The following is a 22745-nucleotide window of genomic DNA, read 5'->3' as shown; positions in this document are numbered from 1 at the left end:
CTGTGCCCTCTCTCCAGCACCCATGCCCCCTTCCAGATTGTACATCCCAATCTCCTGCCCCAGGTCACAGCCCCTTCCTTCACCCAAACTTCCTCCCAGACCCCACAGCCTCTCTTGTACCCCACCTCCTTCCCAGACCCCACATTTCTATTAACGTCATGGGAGGGTGCAGCTTTCCTAGGAGCAGCTCCCATCAGAAATTATTGCCGCTCTAGATGAGCGCAGAACGTAGGTGAGCAAATGTAGTAGTTTGAGCTCGTCCCTTGCTTTGCATGCTGGTAGGACCTGGGAGTACAGCAACGGTAGCATATCAGCATCCGTGGGGTAACATGCAACTTCCATTAATCTTCCTCTTGCCTTTTTCTCCCCCTCCTTCATCACCCACCCGTTAAGCAGCATGGATCATGCTCCTGAGTGACCTGAGATAAGGCCATCTGAGTGAGGGTTTATCAATGGTGGGAATTGAGGTTGGAGGTATGTGGCAGGAATCTTGTTGGGAGAGTGGTCTCTGCCTGCTTTCTTTTGCAGTGTCACAATCCTACAATCCTGTTTCTTCTCCCCCACCCAAAGAATAGAGTTTGTATGTTGCCATTATGGATGTGACCAGAGTCATATATACTGATTCTTGTTTCAGATGTGATGAAGAACGTTATGATGACTTTCCTAGAGACACTGTCAAAAATACAATAATATAGTGTTAGAGATTATGATTAAGAGTTTGGAAAACCTGTGTCTTCATTATGCCCATTTCTGTTTTAAAAATGATTTACTTTTTGTCTTTGATCGTGTGGTTTAAAATGGCTGTTGTAGAAATCAAGGAAATGAAATATTTATACAAATCAGTACAGCAGAATAAGTTTTCAGTTATCTGGAATATACGTTTACTTCATACCATTGCCATGAAATGTTTGGCTTGCCGTAGCTCTATTTGTTACTATTATTTTAACATTTGTCTTGTGAGTGGGTGATAGTACTTAATCTGCTTCTTCTTGAATCTCATTGGAGAGAGTTGGATTTTGTTATGAGGTAAGGTTTCAAAGTATTTATTGGAACTTTCCTTCCCAGTTGAAAGTATGTGCCAGTGAGAGTGCAAAGATTGAAGAATCAGCCTATGAAGATCTTTGCCTGGCCTTTAAACTATTGCTTATTATGTTATGGACTACTTTGTATGATGTTCACCATTCTTTCCATTTTAATCTGGTAAAAATATTTTACTCATTTTCCAGTATATACCTGGCTATTCAATGACTGCATATTACCATTTATCAATATCTTCTCATTTTTTTGGCTATGCTCTTGTGCCTGCAACGCCTCACAACAACTAGGAAAGAGGTTAATCTGCCACTGGATGTAGTGAGAGAAGTGCCAGGAGCAGGAGCTGGGTGTCTTGGTAAGAGGCTTATACCACACTATCATCAACCCAGTGTTGCTGGAGAGGACTCTGAAGGATGCCATCCACTGTTACTGTGCGGACGGCCCAAAGTGGAAGCCAGACCAGGGCAAGGTGTTGGAGGTACTCAGCAAGTAGGATGCCAGCAACCACTTCCTCTTTGGGGTTTGGCAGCTTTAGCTGGGTCACTAGCTAGCTATTCATCCATTGGGCCCAGCTCAACTATGTTGCCCTGAATGGAGCCGTCTGACAAGGAACAGGACAATTACTGCGGGAAGTGCAGCTATTCCACTGAGATGCTGCCACATATCCTGTGCAGTTGCCAAACCCGCTTCAGAGTCTAGCAGCTCTGCCACATTGACCAGCCCATCCTGCATGGCAATGCCATACCGCCATCCCAGGGGAGGATCACCATTGACTCTTGCCAGGCCCAGAACAGGCAGCCTGCTGTGACCCAACATCAGTGTGGCCAGTGAAGAGCAGAAGATGGTCATCACATCACAGTGGCCTTTGAAAACAAAACGCTGGCCTTTCATAGGGCCTGATCTCAGAAGGTGGAGAAAAATACCCTGATGGCCAACACCCAGAGCTATGGGTCCTGAGCCACACCCTGACCATGGGAGCCCTGGTTGCATGGGACCAGCTGGTGCTGAAAGTGTGTAGAGTCAGTTAACGCTATGCCCATCTCATGAGGCAGCTCATGCTGTCCGATGCCATCTGGTGTTCGAGACATTTACAGGGAGTGCAGCACACATCAACGCTACCAGGATACGTGAACGAGATTGCTGGAAAGGGTCAGGGAAATAACCCAATTACTTTCCCGACAGTCTTTTCTCTAGAAGACCAAACAGAGACTGACAGACCAAGAGACATTGTCCACCCATGTACCTATCCACTTTACTGCCACTAACTCTGTGTCTATACATTCTATTGGTGTAATACCCAAGAACACCTATGTTCTGATGCTAAAAGCTCACACACCTCAATTTGGGACAATGCTGGTTGTGTGCCCTATGTACCCTGTGAATCTTGGAACCGATAGGTGTAACTTCTCATAACCCAAGCTTGACCCCCAGATGTACTTTGCTTTTTAACTTTTGTGTAATGGGAACTTAATTTAAAAGGTTAGCTTTAATAAAATTTTTAAATCTGTTTTCCCTCTATGCACCCTCTGTCTGGGGACTATATAATATACTTGCAGGGGGGTAGACATTATGATTTAGTAGATATTTGTGCATCTTGAACATCTGATTTATTTCTGATTTTAGAGATTAGCCCTCTGCATGCCTCTCTAAGCCTTTTTGAGTGATTTATAAGCAGTGAAAAACAGGTAATGCAAAAAAAATACTGCGTGAAGTGAAATGGCCTGATGAGGTTGTGCAAACCTCTTTAATTCTCCTTGATCAATCCATCAGCCAAGTTTATAGGAAACTGATTTAAAAAATCTTTTCCATTGTAGCACTGACACAGACTATCACTGTGGGATGTTTTGTATGATTTAACTGTTGGTTTTCTTTTATGAATTAGTTTTAAAACCATTGCCAGGAAGAAAGTTCTTCTCTTAGTATAATTGAACTTACAATGTGTGTTTTTCTTTCTTTTATAAATGGGTGAAGGGAAATTAGCTGGGGAGTTTTATACAAATATTATAAATCACCTACTGGAAACTAGTTGGTTACATACCAGGTAAGTTCAAAAAAAAAAGGTCCCTTTTTTTTGTGATATATTTACAAAATATGTATAATTTTGGCTATCCAGCCTGCTGTTAACATTGATTACAGAAATGTTATGCTACTCATGTTAAGACAGTTATGTGGTGTTATGATGTGTAGTCATAGAGATGAGAAGAATTGTTTAGGTTAATTGTTTTTCAACTTCGTAATTGCATATGACAGAATTGATCAAATGCATTAGATGAAAGCTCTTTGAAATTATGATTTGTTGAGATAACATGTAGCAATCTCAACCAGTTTGTAGATGCTGAGCACTTTACAAATATACAGTCCCCGTCTCTGTTACGTGGGGTGTACTTAATTGATACCATGTATCTGAATTATATACATATTCAAATTATACCTGGATTGTAATTGCATTCTTACAAATCACATGATTTTCTACAGCTAAATAACAAGAAGTCCTGTGGCATCTTACAGACTAACAGATATTTTGGAGCATAAGCTTTCGTGGGCAAAGATTAACATGGCTACCTCCTTGATACAGCTAAACAGAAATTTTTCGTAAGCATGTAAGCACGTGTCCCGATAGTCTAAAGTACTTCAAATTTTTCTACTTTGTTAACTTGCTTGTGAAATGAAATGAAAAGTCATAAGTGAAACTGTAAGCTTTTACAAATCTCTTGGTGGGTGTGTCCTAAGAGACTTAGCTGTACACAATTATAATTATAAATCAGTTTGTATGGATTAAAAATGTACCACTACCTAGGAAAGAATAGATAGTAATACAAAAGGCCTGTATGGTATCTCAGTTTTCTTGAACCGTTGAGTCCCTAATTTGGCATACCTGTACTAGTCCTTAATTGAGCCATGGTTATAGGTACCTATTCCAGTATTTAATATGGGAATAAAACATTACACAATGTAAATTGAAACTTTTCTCTTTGAAATACCTACCAAACAAAATATATGTAAATGACTTTAAATAAGGGCACGATACCAAACTCCCATCTTTGCCATGCACTGCAGTGCTCCCTTTCAGCACGTGCAGTGTCAGTGCCTGCAGGGGTTCTCCGCTCACTGGCAGGCTGCCTCGCCTGGATGAGCACAGGGATGAATCAGGCGGCTTCTGAGGTGGGGCAAGATGAGAGTGTGAGTCAGTGTCTGCAACATTCACATGGGTATGTGCCCCAGTGTCTGACTTTGGCAGGAGCACGTCTAAGAGTGGGGAGCGGCCAAGCTCCTGGGGCTGTCTGTTCATGGCTGGATGGCTCCAGGCAGTGGGATAGCATTCAGACACCGGAGTCACTCTATTACTACGTTTCCATGGCATAGCTTTCCTCTTGTTAGTTCTGAGTAAAGAAGAGGGAGGTATGTGCTTGAATGGAAAGTGTACGTGAGTATGTTGCTTCTGTGTGTGTATTTCTGCGTCTCTAATACACGCAACATAACGCAGTTTCCTGAAGCTGAAATCGTCAATTTAGTAGCCACTAACGATGACTGATCATGTCGCAAGTTGTCAGTCGCAATAGCACCGCACTAACAAGTTGTGACGCCTGCTGCATTGTGAGTCTGCTAATCATCTTGAGCACGTGTGATGAATTAGAAGAATTATTATTTCTTATGAGTTAGGTATGCCTACATTTGCCACACGTTGCAAGTAGTGAACATACTGGACACCACAGCTCTATCCCTTTTCGAATGATTCTTTACATTCTGTTTGCTTTTTTGACTTCTGTAGCACATTGAATGTTTGTTTTTGGAGAACTGTGCACAGTGACTCTTACGTGGTTATGGCTAAATTAGCCCCATCATTTGAGATTGTTTTTTCCAATGTGCATTACTTTGCATTTATCAATATTAAAACTTATTTACCATTTTGTTGGTCAGTCAACTAGTTTTGTGAGAGCCTTTTGAAGCTCCTCACGGTCTGCTTTATTCTTAACTACCTTGAGCAGTGTAGTGTCAGCAGCAGATTTTGCCACCTCACCATTTACCCCTTTCTCCAGATCATTTATGATTACATTGAATAGGATTGGTCCCAGTACAGGCCCTTGGTGGCTACCACTAGTTACCTCTCTTCATTATGAAAACTGACAATCTATTTCCTGTCTTTTAACCATTTACCAGTCCATGGGAGGACCTTCCCTTTTCTCCCATGACAACTTATTTTACTTAAGAGCCTTTGATGTGGGAATTTGTCAAAGGCTTTCTGGAAATTTAAGTATGCTATATTCACTGGGTCTCCTTTGTCCACATGCTTGTTGTCCTCAAAGTGCTCTAGCAGATTAGTAAGGCATGATTTCCCTTTACAGAAACCATGTTGACTTTTCTCCAACAAATTATGTTCATCTGTGTGTCTGAAAATTCTGTTTTTCACTATAGTTTCAAATAATTTGCCTGTTACTGATGTTAGATTTATCAGACTGTAATTGCCAGGATTATTTCTAGAACCCTTTCTTAAATATTGTGTCACGTTAGCCATCGTAAAGTCATTAGATACAGAAGACGATTTGAAGGGTAGGTTACAAACCACAGTTAATAGTTCCATAATTTCACATTTGAGTTCCTTCAGAACTTTTGGGTGAATGCCATCTGGTCCCAGTGACTTGTTACTGTTAAGTTTATCCATTTGTTGCAAAACCTGTTCTAATGACACCTCAATCTGGGACATTTTCTCAGATTTGTCACCTAAGGAGAATGGCTCAGGTTTTGGAATCTCCCTAACATCCTCATTGGGGAGGACCAAAGAAGTACATGATATTTAGTTTATCTAAATAATAATAATAATAAATTTTATCATCTATGAGTGCTCCTTTAGCATCTCTACACTCTAGTCACTAGTGGCCTCCCTGTGTTTTTTCACCAGACTTCATGCTTATACTGTGCTTAAAAAAACATTTTGCTGTTACTTTTTGAATTTTTTTCTAGCTCTTCTTCAAACTCCTTTTTGGCTTTCCTTATATTTTTACACTTAATTTAACAGAGTTTATGCTCCTTTCGGTTTCCCTCACTAGTATTTAACTTGCACGTTTTAAACCATGCCTTTTATCTCTCACCACTTTTTACTTGGTTGTTAAGCCACAGTGACACTATTTTGGTTCTCTTATTTTGTTGTTTGATTTGGGGTATACATTTAAGTTGGGCCTCTCTTCTGTTGTCTTTAAAAAGTTTCCATGCAGGTTGCAGGGATTTTACCGGGAGGGATCGTGAGGAGTCTGAAGAGAAGAGGAAGTTGTCTTCCTCAGAATTTTGCTACATATATTATTGTGGTAAAGTTTGAAATGCTGTGAAGATGAAACATAATAAAATACAAATAAAGCCAAAAACAGGCTCTGTTGTGCAGTAGGCTCTGATTATGTGAATATTTTACTTGACAGATACTTACTCTAGCAGAAATCCTGCATGTGCTAAGGATATCTAATTAGGTGAGACTTAATAGCCTAGAAAGAAGATCAGATGTGCTATTGGTTATGGTTTGATGCAAGAATTAGATTCAAATTGAGGAATGCAACTTGCTCCCTTATCCAAGTAAAGCAATCATCTTCTAAAGCGTGTGTGATATTTAACACCTGAGATAGACGTCCAGCATTGAACAATATCTCACAAAGATTGGGGACCAGGATATTTGTTTTCTTTCCCTCATCAGAGAGTTCTTGCTAGAATGAATAATTAAAAGCAAAATGTAATAGAGCCTAATAACATTGTGTTTGTGCTTTTGATAATTTTTAATTTCTGATTTTCTTTAATATCTTGAATAAATAGGACTGAAATAAATTCTGCAGAATAAATATTGGTTAATCACACTTCAACATGCTCAAGAAAATACATTAAAACTATTTAAGATAGTAGTGCGCTCTAAGCTCAGCTAAGGTAACTGTAAAAGCCAAATCTAAATGCAGAGTTAAAGTTAAGAATAAGGTATTTTTTGCATGTATAACTTAGGACTGTGATCTCATCATCAGTCAGAAAAGCAAACCAAATGTTAGGATGAATAGTACGGACAATAGTACGGGAAATACTTCAATGCGTATTTGTAATTTGATTCACCATCATCTGGAATACTGATGATGATACTGATCGGTGGAGTCCTGTATAGCCACAGAGATGCCCTTTGTGGCTGTGGGCCATTTTTGTGGCTGTGGATTCCTGCACAGGGCTCTCCCCTACTCCACCTGGCCACCATGCAGGTAGGAGCATGGAGTTGGCAGGCCCCCTGCTGCTAGAATGGAAATAAGCAGCAGGTTCCCATCACTCAGTCCAAACACCCTTCCCGGCATGAGGGGCCCAGTGCAGGCCCTGCTTGAGGACCCCCCTTCTGTGAGCATTGGCTTACGGAAGCTGTGGGTGTGGCTGGGAGACACGTCCCCTGTCTCCCACGCTGTTCTGGTGCTGCTGGCTAGTGCAGCTGGAGCACGCATGGGGGAGGTGGCCTGGGCTGATTCCTGGGAGAGGAGGAGGGCTCTCTTGAAGAAACGAGCAGCCCCTCTCTTGAGAGAGAGGAGGACCCAGCTCTGGGGCGGGAGTGCTGGAGCTGAAGGCACAGACCAGTTCCTGGGCAGCGGGGCCCTCCACCTGCTACGGGCATTGGAGTGAGTAGGGTCCCAGTGCTGTTACCCATCTGTCCCACTGTGATGTAACAGAGGCAGCTGCTGCTGGCAGCCATTGCTCACAAGCCCCCCTGCAGCAGCAGCAGCAGCACACAATGCAACATCTATTTCCTTCCTCCCCGCCCCTTCCTGAGACCCTCATCCTGTCTCCATGCTGCCCCTTACTCCCAGCCCCACTCCCATTCTGCTTGCCTCTTCCCTGGCACTCTCTCTACTCCCCTTCCCTCCTGAGCCTGCCAGTGGCCAGGGGAGCAAAGGGGGCAATTGTTCTGAGGCCCGGCGGTTCAAAAGACAGGACTCCTGGCTGCCATTGGTGCAGGAGTAGCAGCCCCCCCAGAGCACTGGGCTCTTTAAATCGCCATTGGAATGGCACACTGCACACTCTGGGCAGCACTGAGAGCTGGCGGAGAGTCTGTTGTGCATTCTGGGCAGTGCTGAGAGATGGCTGCCCCTCCCCTTTCCTGGACCGTGGAGCTGCTTCTGCCTCCTGTTACATCCCCCACCTTGCGCAGAGGCTGGCAACTTTGTTGGCTCCCCCCATACCCTCCATATGGCTTGCTTCTGCAGTGTGGGTGATGCCGTGTGTCGCTCATGATTGAGATGGTCAGGTAGCTCAACACCTTGAATGCTTAGTTTCTTCCACAAAACAGACGCTCCTCCAGAATGTCCTGTTAGGTAGCACTTTCAAGCACTGTGGGCTTTTCAAGATACAATCTGCACGTGATATTATAGACCCTGTGTCTGGTATTTTTCCTGGCTTTACACCAGAATGTGTGTATTGATTTAAATGTCGTTATTCCTGATTCTCTGTAATAAAAGAATCAAGCCTGGAGAAGGTATCTTTTGCATTCACTTGTGCGTACTGTAAGAAGTTTCAGTATAAATTGAATCTAAGTGTTAGGTCTACGCTGCGTAATATGTTCCTAATTTTAGAATATTTTTGTTTGTGTGTTTGTAGCTTCATCAGGCAGATGTGGTGCTGGTAGGCAGTATCAAGCCTAAAGAGATTCCAGTCAGTTGGATAAGGCCAGAAACAACCATTGTCAATTGTTACCCAGACTTTTTATCAGGTAAGATCAGTTTAAACTTGTATATCACTTGAAAGAAACATCTGGGATGTAAGGATAAGTACGAGATATGTAGCAAAGAATTGCAATGTTTAGAATATGGCATTTAAAAATAAATGTGTCTATATTTTATGTGTGCATAACATTTCATCCTTCATATACCTGACAGTTCTGAGCATGGGTCATTCATGCAACTGTTGATGAACTTAATAACTTAATTATTATATTATAGAATGTACATAGTGCTACATATTAGAGGGATAAAAAACCAATTAGGTCATCCTGTAGAGCTGCTCCCATTTCAGGATTGTTCCTTACTTATTTTCTAATTCTTTATTCAGTTTAGTTTTACATATGAGGACAAATAAATAAAAATTTCCTCCATGGAAAACGACTTCAGAACTCAGCTAGCATGTCAGCCAATAGAGCATGCCTTTATAAAGTCTAGAAGAACAGACTGAAATTTGACCCATGTTTTACTTTCCTTTACAAAGGAGAAAGTATGTGACAAGTTTTTTTTTTTTTTTTTTTAAACTTAGGATAGTTTGCACAGGAGTAGCCACTTGCCCTGAATTGTCATTCAGTTACACCTACTGCCAATGTATCTTTGTTGAAATGAGTAGCTCATGGAAGTCCATTGATATCTAAAACTGGTGTAACAGGCATCAGGTCAACTGTAAACTAAATTAATGTAATTAGTTAATTCTACTAAAAGATTATATTTATAGGTAGTAACTTCCCCATGTACTCAGCCATGAAATGGTGGCATTTGATGATGGTACAGATGTTTTTTTTAAAGCCACCAGTGAGTGTTAGCCTTTATTCTTCTGCAGTAGTTTATGAAAGAAAGCCATAAAGATAATTTGTTTGATACATATTGAAGAAGAGTTTGTGTAGTCAGTCATCTAGACTCTATCCCTTAAACACTTTTGTGAAGAACAGCCCTATTAAACTCAGTGGGATTATCAGATGTGTAAAATCATTCACAAGCCTAAGTGCTTCTAAGATCAGCATCCAAAGCATTATGATGAAACTAAATGTGTTTAATGCCATGCAGTTCATCTTATTTTTGTATAGGAACTTGGATCCAATAAGCCTAAGCTTTAAGACATTAAAATAACCTACAACAGTGTTTCTTAAACTTCTTCAAGACCACGGAACAACAAACAATATCTTTTATGAGGAACACCTGTGATGTTCTGCATAAAATGGAAATTTTACATTTACTTCCCTCGTTGGCGGTACTGGTTCCTCAGTAGTATGTCACTCACTTGTGGCTTTTTAAAAAAAGAAATGTAACTTATTCTGTTTACTTCATATCGGTGGAAAAAATAAATTCAGTAAATCATCCCACACCACACACGCACATTGGCTGACATCAAAAAGTGGACTGACAGCATAGCCGCCATACTGACGTAGCACACGTGCTGCACTTCATTGCCACTTGCTACCTCACTGTTTAGACAGGAAAAGATGATTAGAGGAGAGGGAGGCACAAGGCTAGCACAATGTTAGTCAGCCTTTCTGGGTTGCTAGACTACTGCCACTCTCACGTGATGCAGAAGTAAAATTGATTCAGTATTTTCCATTACTGTTGTCATCGTCAAATGGTTATGTATTGTGAACATTTTAATTATTTTTCCAAATGCTCATGGCACACCTGCAAGTTGCTCACAGAACACCAGTGTTCTGCAGAAAATAGTTTAGGAAGCACTTCACCTGTGAGGAGAGGTTGAGGGATTTGGGTTTATTTAGTTTGCAGAAGAGAAGACTGAGGGACGATTTGATGGCAGCCTTCATCTTCCTGAAGGGAGGCTCTAAAAACGATAGAGAGGCTGTTCTCATTAGTGACAGATGGCAGAACAAGGAGCAGTTGTCTCAAGTTTCAGAGGGGGAGGTATAGGTTGGCTGTTAGAAAAAAAACCAAAACCCAAAACTATTTCCCCAGGAGGGTGGTGAAGCCCTGGAACGCATTACCAAGAGGGGTGGTAGAATCTCCATCCTTAGAGGTTTTTAAGTCCTGGCTTCACATAGTCATGGCTGGGGTGATGTAGTTGGTGTTGATCCTGCTTTAGGCAGGCGGCTGGTCTGTTTGACCTCATGAGGTTCCGTCCAGCCCTAGGATTGTATGAGTTTAAATTTAATCATTTATCTGGTAAAAATTGTCCATTTAGCTAGAATGGAAACAATAGTGAGTCTAAAGGACTAGCTCTTTCAAATGTTTGCAGTGGCATCCAAAAGAAATTTAACTGATCACCACAGGACCCGCCCCCCAGCCAGGTGCTGCCCCCCACAAGATTACTCACCGGAGCTGCGCAAGCCGCCCCGGGCAGAAGCTGCCCCTGCTGCCACGTGAGCCGTCCCACAGCTGGAGCCTCTACTGCTGCAGCCATGCGCTTGTCCCACCAAGCACTTGGGCGTGTGTGCGGAGCAGAGCCCCGTGTGTGTGGCTCTCCTAAGCTGCATTTCGCCACACTCCGCTGCCTCATTCACCACACGTGGCGAATGGGGAGCATGTTGTTGGACACCACAGGTTTAGAAAGTGCCAGAAATTAACTGGAAGTAACCCTCCCTCCTCCTATCTAAAAAGGATGGAGAGAGTCCCTTCTCTGTAGTGATGGATGGCAGAACAAGGAGCAATGATCTCAAGTTACACAGAGAGAAATGTAGGCTGGATATTAGAAAAAAAAATTTCAGCAGGAGAGTGGTGAAGCACTGGAATGGGTTACCCAGAGGGGTGGTGAAATTTCCATCCTTACAGGTTTTTAAGTGCTGGCTTGACAAAGCCTTGTTGGGGTTGATCCAGCTGTAGTCAGGGGGCTGGATTAGATGACCTGCAGTCCCTTCCAGCCCTAGGATTCTGTGATTCTATGACTTAAAGTACAAAGTTGAGATCTGAAGAAGTGGGTCTGTCCCACAAAACCTCATCACCTAATAAATTACTTTGTTAGTCTTTTAAAGTGCTACAGGACTGCTGTTTTGTTCTCTACAGTACAAAGATATGTTACAGACATACATGAAATTCTGTTGAAATAGCTAGCTACTATGGGAGCAGAAGTACATACGTGTTTAGACGTTGAGTCAGGCTTATGTAACATTTGAATAACATCCTCAGAAAGTTCCAGTTATTGTCGCACAATACTACTTAGAACTTATAGCAGAATAAATGGATTTTACTTTCTAATATCAAAATGATCTAACATTTTAAAGTCATCTCTAGTTCATAGTAGAACAGTATGAAACGTTCTGTTATAAAATACATCATCTCAGGCTCTCCCCAGGAGCAAATTACTTGGCTTTTTAGGTTTTTTTTGTTTATTTTTTGTTTTTTGGTTTTTTTTTTTTTTACGTACCTTCTGTGTTATTTCATAGAATTCTAACAACTTGTGGTTATCACAGCAATGGTTACAAAACCAGCCGTTGCGCCATGTTATTCTCTGGCTTGTTTTTTAATTTAAAACAGTTAAATTATGGACATGAAGTCTTCATTTGTTCCAGCTTTTAAACCAAAAGAGAAAGTGGAAGATCTATCCAGATTTAAAGTCCATTGAAATTCATAGCAAAGCTATCAGGCTATTTTCAGAAAACAAATCCTGTTTGAAAATATTGTAGGAAATATAACAACAGAATACTGTTTTAAAAACAAGATTTTAAATAAACAAGCAGATCCAGTTCAAAGCTTGTTAGGGAACCTTTAATGTGCAGATGCAGGGTCTATAGGCAGTTAGTCTGGGGTACAGCAAAGCACTGTAGATTTACACCCTAAGTTGTCATGCACCAACTTGCTGTTTAAAGATGCCCTCAGTTAAGGTTGCCAACTTTGTAATCCCACAGAATCGAACACCCTTTCCCAGCTCTTCACAAAGGCACCACCCCTGCCTTTCCCATTCGCTGTGACCCTGAGCCCACTCCTTCCATCTTCCTTCTGTCACTCACTTTCGACTACCCTCATTCATGTTCAGCAGGCTGGGGCTTGGGAGTGGTGTGCGGGAGGCAGGGGGTGCTCCATTTGGGGGTGTGGGCTCCAGGGTGGAGCCAGAAATGAGGGGTTCAGGTTGTTGGTGTAGGTTCTGGTTTGGGACATAAGAGGGGATGATGGTGCTGGCTCAGGGTGCAGCTTGTAGCATGTGACTGAGGATGGGTGGTTTGGAGTGCAGAAGGGGCTTAAAGTAAGGGGCTAGAGTGCAGGCTTCTGCTGGAGGTGGGGACTCTGGGGCAGGGCTGTGGATAAAGGGTTTTGGGCTGGGGGCATTCAGGGCTGGGACAGGAGGCTGGGATGTGGGGAGGGGGTTTGGAGTGCTGACACCATCCAGGTATCCCTTACCTTAGGCAGCTCCCAGAAACAGTTGGTGTGTCCAGCTCCTAGGTGGAGGGCCCAGGGTGCTATGCACTTTGTCCATGCCTGCAGGTGCCTCTGCCTCAGGTCCCATTGTTTGTGGTCCCTAGCCAGTGGGAGCTGCAGAGCCAGCGCTCAGGACAGGGGCAACATGTAGACCCTCCGTGTCTGTCTCTGCACCTCGGAGCCAGACAGTGTTGGCTGCTTCTGGGATCCATGCTGAGCCAGTACAGGTAAGGAGCTGGCCTTAGACCTGCTGTCCTGCCAGTCAGACTTTTACAGGTGAATGGTGCTGCCATGATATGGTCCCTTTTCAACGGGGCGTTCAGGTTGAAAACTGGATTCCTGGCAACCCTGTCCTTCGTCTGACTGTGCCTCAGAATGAATGGGAAGCTTTTCAGTATCAGGAGACTGAAGGCTAAAAGGAAGACCTCCATGACCTTGATCATGGAGCTCCAGTATGCAGATGACAACATGGTTGCTGCTCTTTCTCCTGCAGACTTTCAGACCATCTTAAGTGCCTTTGCTGATGCATATGAGAATCTCGGCCTCACGCTAAATATCAAAAAGACCAAGATCAAGTACTCCACCATCCTCCATTAACGGGACAGTCTCATGTACCATCTATTGAAGCCAAGGGAGAACTGCTGGAAAATGTGGAGCACTTCCCATACTTTAGAAATCATCTTTCTGCTAAAGTCTCCATTGATGTGGAAATCCAGCATCATCTGAGCCATGCAAGCTCTGCTTTTCCATGCCTGAGACAAAGGGTCTTTGAGAACTGGGATGTCTATCCCATGACAAAGCTTCCATACCATGCAGTGGTTGTTCCAATGCTACTGTACGCATGTGAAATCTAGACAACATATAAGCATCATTTGAAGGCGCTTGAACAATATTGTCAGTGCTGCCTCAAGAGAATCCTAAATATGTCTTGGGAGGATAGGTGCATGTACGCCAGTGTCCTGGAAGAGTTGAACTTGACCAGCAATGAAGCCATTATCATTCATCAACAACTTCGTTGGACTGCTCACCTGGTTCAGATGTCTGATCAGAGCCTCCCAAAACAGATTCTGTTTTCCAAATAGGAGGAAGGACAGAGGAGCTTTGGGGGCCGGTGGAAGTGATATAAGGACATGCTGAAGGCACACATGAAAAAGTGTGGCATCAGCGTTGACACTTGGGAGAATCTTGCCCAAGACTCTTCCTCTGGGGAGGGTGGTAATCCGTGAGGGAGTGGTGCAATTTGAGAGTTTCTGCTGCAGTGCAGACAGGAGAGATGGAGAAGAAGAAAAGAGCATAAAAAATAGCCCCGCATCCCTCCAACAGCTACCAACACCTGCCCCTTCTGGGATAAGATCTGCAGCTCCAGCACTGGGCTGATGAGTCATCAATGAACTCAGAAGTAGGGTGACACAAAGACCTCCTGCTCATTATTGACTGACCACCAAAGAAGAAGAAGCTTCAGTTCCACATTGGCAGCTAATAGATAACAGTTCTTTCCTATTCTGCAGGATTATTGTGAGGATAAATACATTGAAATATAGTGAGGTGCTCAGATTTGGCAGTGTGGTCCATATAGGTTCCTAAAACAGATATGTAAAGCACGATGATTTCAGTCTGACTCTGCATGAGCATATGTCCCTCTGGATGTATCCAGCTGCAGTATGGGAGCCCTGGATGTATGTATGTCTCTGACATTTTTTGAAAGACAACACAGAATTTTGAAAAGAAAATGTTTTTTATTTAAGCCATCTACAAATATGCATCAGTCTTCCTGCCTGTGTTTCATGACAGTCTGTCACATGTAGAAACAGTGGAAGAATAGCAGAAATCCATTTTACCTTTTTTTTTTTTATTCGGTGTCCATTAAAATGTTTAGGGAAAGTATACTTTTGTCTGTGCTGGACAGGAAAAAAATCACTTAGATGAATTGTAAGTTATTTATTAAAAAGCCTATTATTAAATGATTGTAACATCAAGGAAGTTGCAGTCTTATATTTTTTTTACTCTAATTGTATATTTGAATCTTATGGATTTGCTCAGAAAATTGTTTTGATTTGTTTCACACCTTAAAATGTCCTGTTTTTAATATTTGAGAGACCACAGTAGTGAAATGCATTCTGAAAGCAACAGCAGCCATGAAATGACTGTTATTTTTGCATGGTGGTAGCTGCGTTATTTCGTGTGTAAATACCCACTGACACATCTGACTCTTTTATTTCCCAGAATAAAAGATAAGTACCACAAAATAGTGAGGACATAATTGTCTTGTATAGTTCTGATTATATAAACTAGATGGATCTGAAGAATTCAGTTTGGTAATGGAATTTCATTCAGATGCAATCTTTTATATAATGTGAGGTGTGATATGTGTTTCATTTACAATGTTTTGTAAAAAAGAAATTTCCATTGATATGGCATCCTTCTTATCTCTACTCATTACTATGGTATTACATCAGGAATAATAACCTCTTCAATAGGCTCTTGCTAACCTTTGAAAATCCATGGCTAAGAGCATATGTATATAGTTGTGAAACAGCCTGCTGGGATGCAGTGGGACTGCCTGGGAGCACAAGCAGAGTCTCTGCAACCTGGTATGCAACAAATAAGTAGGCCTGGAAGAGGCCGTGGGTCAGGATAGAAGAAGGGGTACAGGATGCACATTTGTACTGAGCTAATACACCTAAATACCTGCAGAGGATGTGTGGATGGACAAGGTCAGACCTTCAGTTGGAATATCTACTATAAGTGAGATGTCTCAAACACTACTTTTCTCCCTTGGTTAGTGTGTGTGAATTCTAACTCTCCACTTTGGCCTGTTTCCCTGCAAAAGCTTGATGAGTCTGACTTTATGACGTAAGTACACGCAGATTGAGAGAATGCTGTTAAAGGGAAATCTCTCTGTCTAACACACATGCTAATCTCTGCATTGATAAAGAAGACAAATTAAGCCAAATCAAATAAAAACTTGAAATATTTCTGTAAAGCACAGATGTCTTAAAGAACGGGAATTTAACTTCATCCGTCCTATTTCATTCGTTGTTCTGGCAAAAGTCCCAGCATGGTCTCATTGCAACCGTAGTCAGTTTATGACTGACAAACTGTTATAACTTGTAGTAAATTGCATAGGATTCTTGTCTAAAATTGAAAAACACCAGAAGATCTTGTTTAAAACAAGAAGTGGTAGCAAAAGCAGAACGTCTTTTAAATGTTTTTACTCTGTGTGTAGTGTTAGGAGTATATTCACTATTATTTAATTAGCTTTGTCACTGAGATAAAGGTACTTGATGTGGAAGCATTTGAGAAAGTGTTTAGCAAATGAATTGAATTAGGCTCAATGTGCATGTAAACAAGGCCTTTTGGTCTCTCTGTGACTTCAATGTTCATGAAGATAAGTACGATATGATGACTAATAGTGTTGTCTAGAGTCAAGCATTGTGTGGGCAGTTGTTGAGCAAGTTTCTCCCTTCACTTATGTCAGCATGCTGTTAATTATGATCCACGATGTCCCCGATGTTCTAGTTCTGAGACACTTTAAGGGTGAGAATTGTGCCAAATTGTGTGGATGTTTTTGTGATGTGCACAGATGGGGATTAGGAAGAGACAGCCTGACTGGGTCAGGGTTTGAGTTCTGGTTCCCAAAGGTATAAGGCTAATACAACAAATGCTGTATTATTATTATAGTTAACTGTTACTGTAATGCCTAGAGTCTGCGTTTAAGTTAAAGACCCTATTGTTCTGGCTAATGTTTAGATTGAAAGAGGGGTCTTACCCTGAAGAAATCACTGTCCAGAAGCAACAAATGGGTTGAAAAAACAAACGAGGTTAATGAGGAGAACAGTGACAAAACAGTATGCTGCCATCTAATCTAATTCATGACCACTGAAAGACACCCTACAGGAAGCCAGTTATAATAATTGGGTTGACTTATGCAAAAAGTCCCGCATTTGAAGTAATATTGCTCAAGGAGACTTACTACTCGTTAATGCCAGAAAACTTTGTCTATGCTGAGTTCAGAGTAAAAATCTCATTGGCTAATGGTAGTATTTTTAATTATCATATGCTTCTTAATTTCATTACCCTCTCAAAATAATATGCCGTGGAAAAAAGTAAACTAAAAATCTTTTCCCTGTTTGTCCAGTGGATCGTTTCTAGTATATGTAATTTTCCAAATCCTAACACATTCTGTAGCTTTTTGCACAAATAGCCCATTTGTTAACTGGAGCAGGTTTCCTTTGGATAGGCAATTCATATACACTTGCACACCACTCTTCCAGCAGATGTCTGTTTAAAATGAAAGTGATAATGGTATTTCAGCAGTGGAGTTATTAAATTGGGAATAAGCATTCAGAAATCAGATTGTTTTTTGGATGACGATGTCTCTTTAACATGTTTCTGCCCATTCCTGCTCTCAATGGCCTTGTGACTCATTAGTGCAATGCTTTCTTTTACAGGGAAATCTGGTTATGGTCAAGATTTAAAATGCAGTAAACAGGCAGTGATAGAGGCTATTGGTCCTCTGACAATAGCAATGCGGATGCAGGTTAGTATGACCCCAAACTGTGTGAAACACACAATGTTTACTGGGCTGTAGAGCAGTGATTCCCAGCCTGGGGTCCATGAGAGTATTGCAGGGGGTCTGTGAAAAAAATAAAAGATAAATAAAAATGATCATAAAAATAAGCTCTAAATAAATTGCAAAGTTACAAATAATTATTAAATATCTTCCAATAATGTTACTAATTGCTACCTGAAAATCTATGTTGTGGTTTCCTTTTTCATTTAATGAAGTGTACATAATGGATAGAATTGGCCTGGATGGGGATCCATGAATGGCATGGGGAGGTAGTTGGGGGTCTGTGAACAGTGTGAAGGGGTGATTGGTGAAAAGGTGGGGAACCACTGCTCTAGAGTTGCGGCTGCAGAAGTCTGACAAATTTAAAAAGAGGAAAACGATGACCTGAACCTGCCTTTGTAATATAATCAATGCAATGGTACTTTGGGGTGTGATTCATTCCTGTTTTTTTTTAAAAATCAAGATAGAGATAAATGAGAAATTACAATCAAAATAAAATACAGTGACAACTCTAACGAAGTGTGATAAAAAGATTTGTAGATCTAGTTAAAAACTAGTGTCAGTGAAGGAATTATACTTCTGACTTTCTGCAACCCTATGGCTTTGTGAAGAGTTATTGATCTTTATGAAGTGCTATGGAAATGTAGAGCCAGGAACACTCCTCTGTGTGAGTCTCAAGTATTTTTGCCTCATTTTATTTCACCGTCAAGCAAGTTTAAAGACTGAGTAGACACTTAAATTTAGACATTTTGGGATTTTGTTTGGATCATCACAGTTATGCTAGAGTAGTTCGAGATTGGTTAAAGCTTGCTTTGATTAATTTGCCAATGTCTCTAAAATATGCTGATCGTTAGATGCTTTTCTTTGGCTTTTTTTACTGCGTAAATAGATCTTCCATTGAAGGAGTACTATGGATAGTACATCCCCAACTTACGCGGAGGTTGCATTCCAGAGCAACCCCACATAAGTCAAATTTCGTGTTACTCAGGGAGCTAGAAAACTCACCGGTGCAGCAGTGCTGGTCAGTTCCCCCTCTCCTCCCCCTGGCTTCTGGCTGCCTGCCACTTACAGGAGCGGGAAACTGACCAGTGCTGCTGCACTGGTCAGTTTCCTGGCTCCCCTGAGTGGTGGGCAGCCTGGAGCCAGGCACCAGCTCCAGACAGTCAGAGTTACGTTAACCCAAGATGCGCACAACCTGAGTATGCGTATCTTGGGGTTCTACTGTATGTGTTTTATATTTACTTGAAAGAAGGGCTGTTGGATTAAATTGGCACAGCATAAAGTTAGCACACAGCCATTTCCAAAATTAAAAGAACGTTTATCATGTGTGGCGGAATACTCTGCACAGAGTTATGCTTACAGACTTATGGTCCTACTATGCACACTAATGAGTCTTTTACGTATAGGTTCCCTGCCATGCTCACAATTTCCATATCAGAAGCACAGAAGTCCTAAGAAGGTCTTTCCCTACTTTATTACCACCTCATTGCTGGTGGTTCAAATTACTGCATTCAGATACGTACAGGCTTTAGTTCTCATGCAAGCCTGCAACATAAAAGTAGTTCTGAGTATGCAGTACAAGTCCATTTCATTTTAGAATTGTGCTGTTTCAGACCTCTGTGCTTGCAGTGTCTTTCTTTCAACTGTTGCTGCTGCTAAGAGTTGAATGGATAAAGCAGAAATGAGTGAGTCAAATTAGGAGGTAGAAGAATGCAGAGGTGTAAAGAAGAAAAGAAAATGCATAAGATAAAATGGTAAAGCACATGTGGGGAAACAGTAGTGGTTATAACATGCATCCTCCACATTACAGTGTTTTCACTGAGCATTGTAGGGTCATTTGATGTATAGATGTTGGAGGAAGAGGGATCCTCTGCATTCAAGGAAGTGGGTGCAAGTCACAATGCCAGATATTCTGTGGTGGAGCCATGATAGAACTGAGTTTTCTGTGCCTCAGTTCACCCATGTTTAAAATGAAGTTAATAAAGTTGTGAGAATCTGTAAAGCTCTTGAAGATCCTGGTTCTGTTGGAGCACCATCTGTTTATCTCGGGAACCCTCTGGATTACGATTCCATGACATGCAACTGTTGACAAGCTGCACAGGCAGTAACTGTAAAATAGTGCCCTAAAGAAAATATTACTTCATATGACAGCTATATGTTCACCCAAACTTAATGCTTGAGACTCATGTCAAGCCTTGGGAAGTAGGTGCCCAAGGGAACTATTTTTTTTCTAAAGCCCAATAAATTTTACTGCTTTTGCCCACATGGCTCACTGATTATTAGTATTATTCATTTGGATTGTTTTAAAGTATAATACCCCCCAATTAAATTGGTGCATTTAAAAAAACAAAAATCCTACACTAACTCCCGCTTTGCTCATAACTCTCAGCAGCCCAGCTGGGTCAGCCTTGGGTTGTATCACCTTTGCCACATCAACCTGAAGGAGCAACATTTCAAGAAGGTGGCGGACTGCAAAGCTCAAGGGAATAGTAATGCTAGATGACGAGTTCCTAGTGGGGATTCCTCTTTGTATGATAATGTCTGCTTCAGTGCATAAACCCCAGTTTTCCTCTTCAGGATGAGTTACTGCCCACTAACAGTGCCATACCAGTTCCTTTATTTATCATCAGGGCTCTGCTATGTTGACCAAATTGTTGGAGGATACTGTACGTTGAAAGTCACCGATAATGTCTGATGTCACATGGGGGGGGGGAAGCAACCAGTTTCTAGTTTTATAGTATGTGACTGTTAACTGAGGGCTTAAAAGGAAGTCTCAAGGGTTAATCCGTTTGCTTATCCTTTTGAAATGGAACAACCAGCGCTGAGGATCCCAGAGAGCAAGAGGAGGACTCCTTAAACAGTTAACACTTTTTTGTAATTTAGAGAGAGTGGGAGATATATGTTTGTGGAGAGAGAGAAAATTGTAAAATTCTGGCCTGGAGGAAGCATACCTCCAAGTGCTCACCCAAAGATTGTAGTGCAATTTATGCTACGTGATCCTGCCATTCCTTGAAATTTTGAGTAAACAAAGCAGTAATTTTTTTCCTTTATTCCTGAAGACAAGGCATTGGAAGATCCTTATGATGTAGGTATGCTTGTTACGCTCCTTTGTATATAGATTATTTTAGCCAGTATGAAATCACATACGTAGATTCTACGTAACTGAAATCAAACAGTTCAACATTTATAAAGCAGCTATCATACAATGTTTTTCTTTTTCTCTGTAAAAGAACATGGTAAAAACCAGTGAGAGATGGATCCAGTCTCAGCAATACAGGAAGTGGAACCTCCATTGCTTGAAACTTCAGCCCCTCTCCCCAGTGCCCAGGTAATAAACATAATGAACTATGGGCAAGTGGCTTAATCATTAAACTAACTCTAATCATGGCTCTCTTAAATACGTTGCATAGCATACAGAAGCAGATATTCTGTGTATTTACTTTTTCTGTTATTACAGCACTAAATATCCTGGTATTTAGTAGTATTTATTTTTTTAATGGAGGGCACTTTAAGAATTCTAAAACTGAAGGGTGCACTGAATTAGTTTGCTGAAAAATCGGGAAGCTCCCAAATGAGTGGGATCCTAAGTCCAGAAAGTACTGGAGGGCATGCTTAACTGTGTAAGTCCCAGTGGTTTCAGAGGCATCTGAACTCATGCATAAGTGCTTCTCTGCTTAGCAGTTTTCCTGAATTGGGGCCCAACAATGTATTTCTGCAGACTTGAAGGTTTACAGATCTATTATTTTGTATAACTAAATTCTTTTTTATCATTTCCTCTTCATTTACTGCCTATGTTCAGGCCTTCAGGGATCCACATTTGCCTTGCCGCAGCTGTTGACAGCAAAAGGAACGTAGCTGTGTGTTGGCTCTTAGTATGAAGTTTGTGTGTGTGTGTGTCTGTGTGCACATAAGTCTGAGAGAAGCCTGATGGCTTGAATCCACTTTATGGCGAGTAGAGTCTGAAGATATATTCATTTATATAAGCCCGCTTCTGAAAATATTGCATTTTTTACATTTAAAGTTAAAATTAGTACATGCTTTTAAAGAAAGCATTTCACTTCACCTTTAGATGTCTCTTGTTTTAATTGTGTAATTGACACAGATTCAGTTTGTAATTTAAAACAGAAGCCAAAAGAACAAGTATTTTATAAAGTGCAGATAGAAAGCAAAAAGTTGATATCCTGAGGCTTTTAACAGGCAAATATATGTAATTTCATATTTTTCATCCTTGAAAACCTCTCTTTAAAAGTATAAAGAAACAGTAGATCAGACTGAACTTTGTGCCATAGAATTGATGATGATGATGATAAAATTTCTACACAACAAGAAACCTGCTTCCCTCCCCATACCATTTTTAAAACGTTGCCAGTGACAGGTTTTCCATTAGTTTAATTACTGTAACTTTATAGTTGTGTTTTTCCTTTTAAATGTACAGTTTGCCAGGGAAGGTATAAAATATTCTTTTACAACAATATGCAATTTTTATTTGGAAACAGATGGATTTTTCATGAAAAACGAGAAGGAAAGAAGCACAGGAACTACAATAGGGAACATCTGCTATTCTCTCTCAGGGAGCTCTGGGGCGCTAATTAGATTCATTTCCAAAGAGGACTGTAATAAAATCCTCAGTGCATTTCGAAGGACACTGTAATAAAATTCTCAGTGTGCATACTGAGAAGATGTAGAGATTTAAAACAAATCTCATATTTTGTAATTTCCAGTGTAGTGGTACACTGTTGCCACCAAATATTTAGCAAGTCTGGTTCTGATAGAAAGCCTGTTCTAATCTTTATTTAATATCAAATATGTAAAATGTGTACGTATTGAAAATACTAATATTGCATATTTAAAAACTGGCCATCCCTGTCAGATGTTGAAAAAAGCTGGTGCACATGAATATAGTTTAGTCAAACTAACATTACCAAAAACTTCTGCAGACTTAACATGCTGATTAAAAGTTATTTTTAATTTCCCATGTTTCTTTTTGTGCAGAAATCAAAACAATACATTCATTAGCAACAATAACAAAAATTAAGCCTCATACATTTTTTAGAAAACAGTAAAATAAATGTGTTTAACGTAGGCATTGG

At 41.0% G+C, this 22745-nt stretch overlaps 1 protein-coding gene across 5 annotated transcripts in view; it reads left to right on the top strand.

Moving 5' to 3' along the window:
- Window positions 1-22745, top strand: part of MTHFD1L (methylenetetrahydrofolate dehydrogenase (NADP+ dependent) 1 like) — a 233799-nt gene that overhangs the window by 16397 nt on the left and 194657 nt on the right. For all 5 annotated transcript variants that reach the window (XM_074990392.1, XM_074990388.1, XM_074990391.1 and 2 more), the window contains exons 8-10: window positions 8632-8743; window positions 17534-17622; window positions 20886-20983. In XM_074990392.1, coding sequence (XP_074846493.1) covers window positions 8632-8743; window positions 17534-17622; window positions 20886-20983 — 299 coding nt within the window. The remainder of the gene's footprint in view (window positions 1-8631; window positions 8744-17533; window positions 17623-20885; window positions 20984-22745) is intronic.

This window comes from Carettochelys insculpta, chromosome 3 (genome assembly GCF_033958435.1).
Source record: "Carettochelys insculpta isolate YL-2023 chromosome 3, ASM3395843v1, whole genome shotgun sequence".
In the NCBI taxonomy this organism is placed as follows: Eukaryota; Metazoa; Chordata; order Testudines; family Carettochelyidae; genus Carettochelys; species Carettochelys insculpta.
This window is presented reverse-complemented; position numbering and strand designations above follow the sequence as displayed.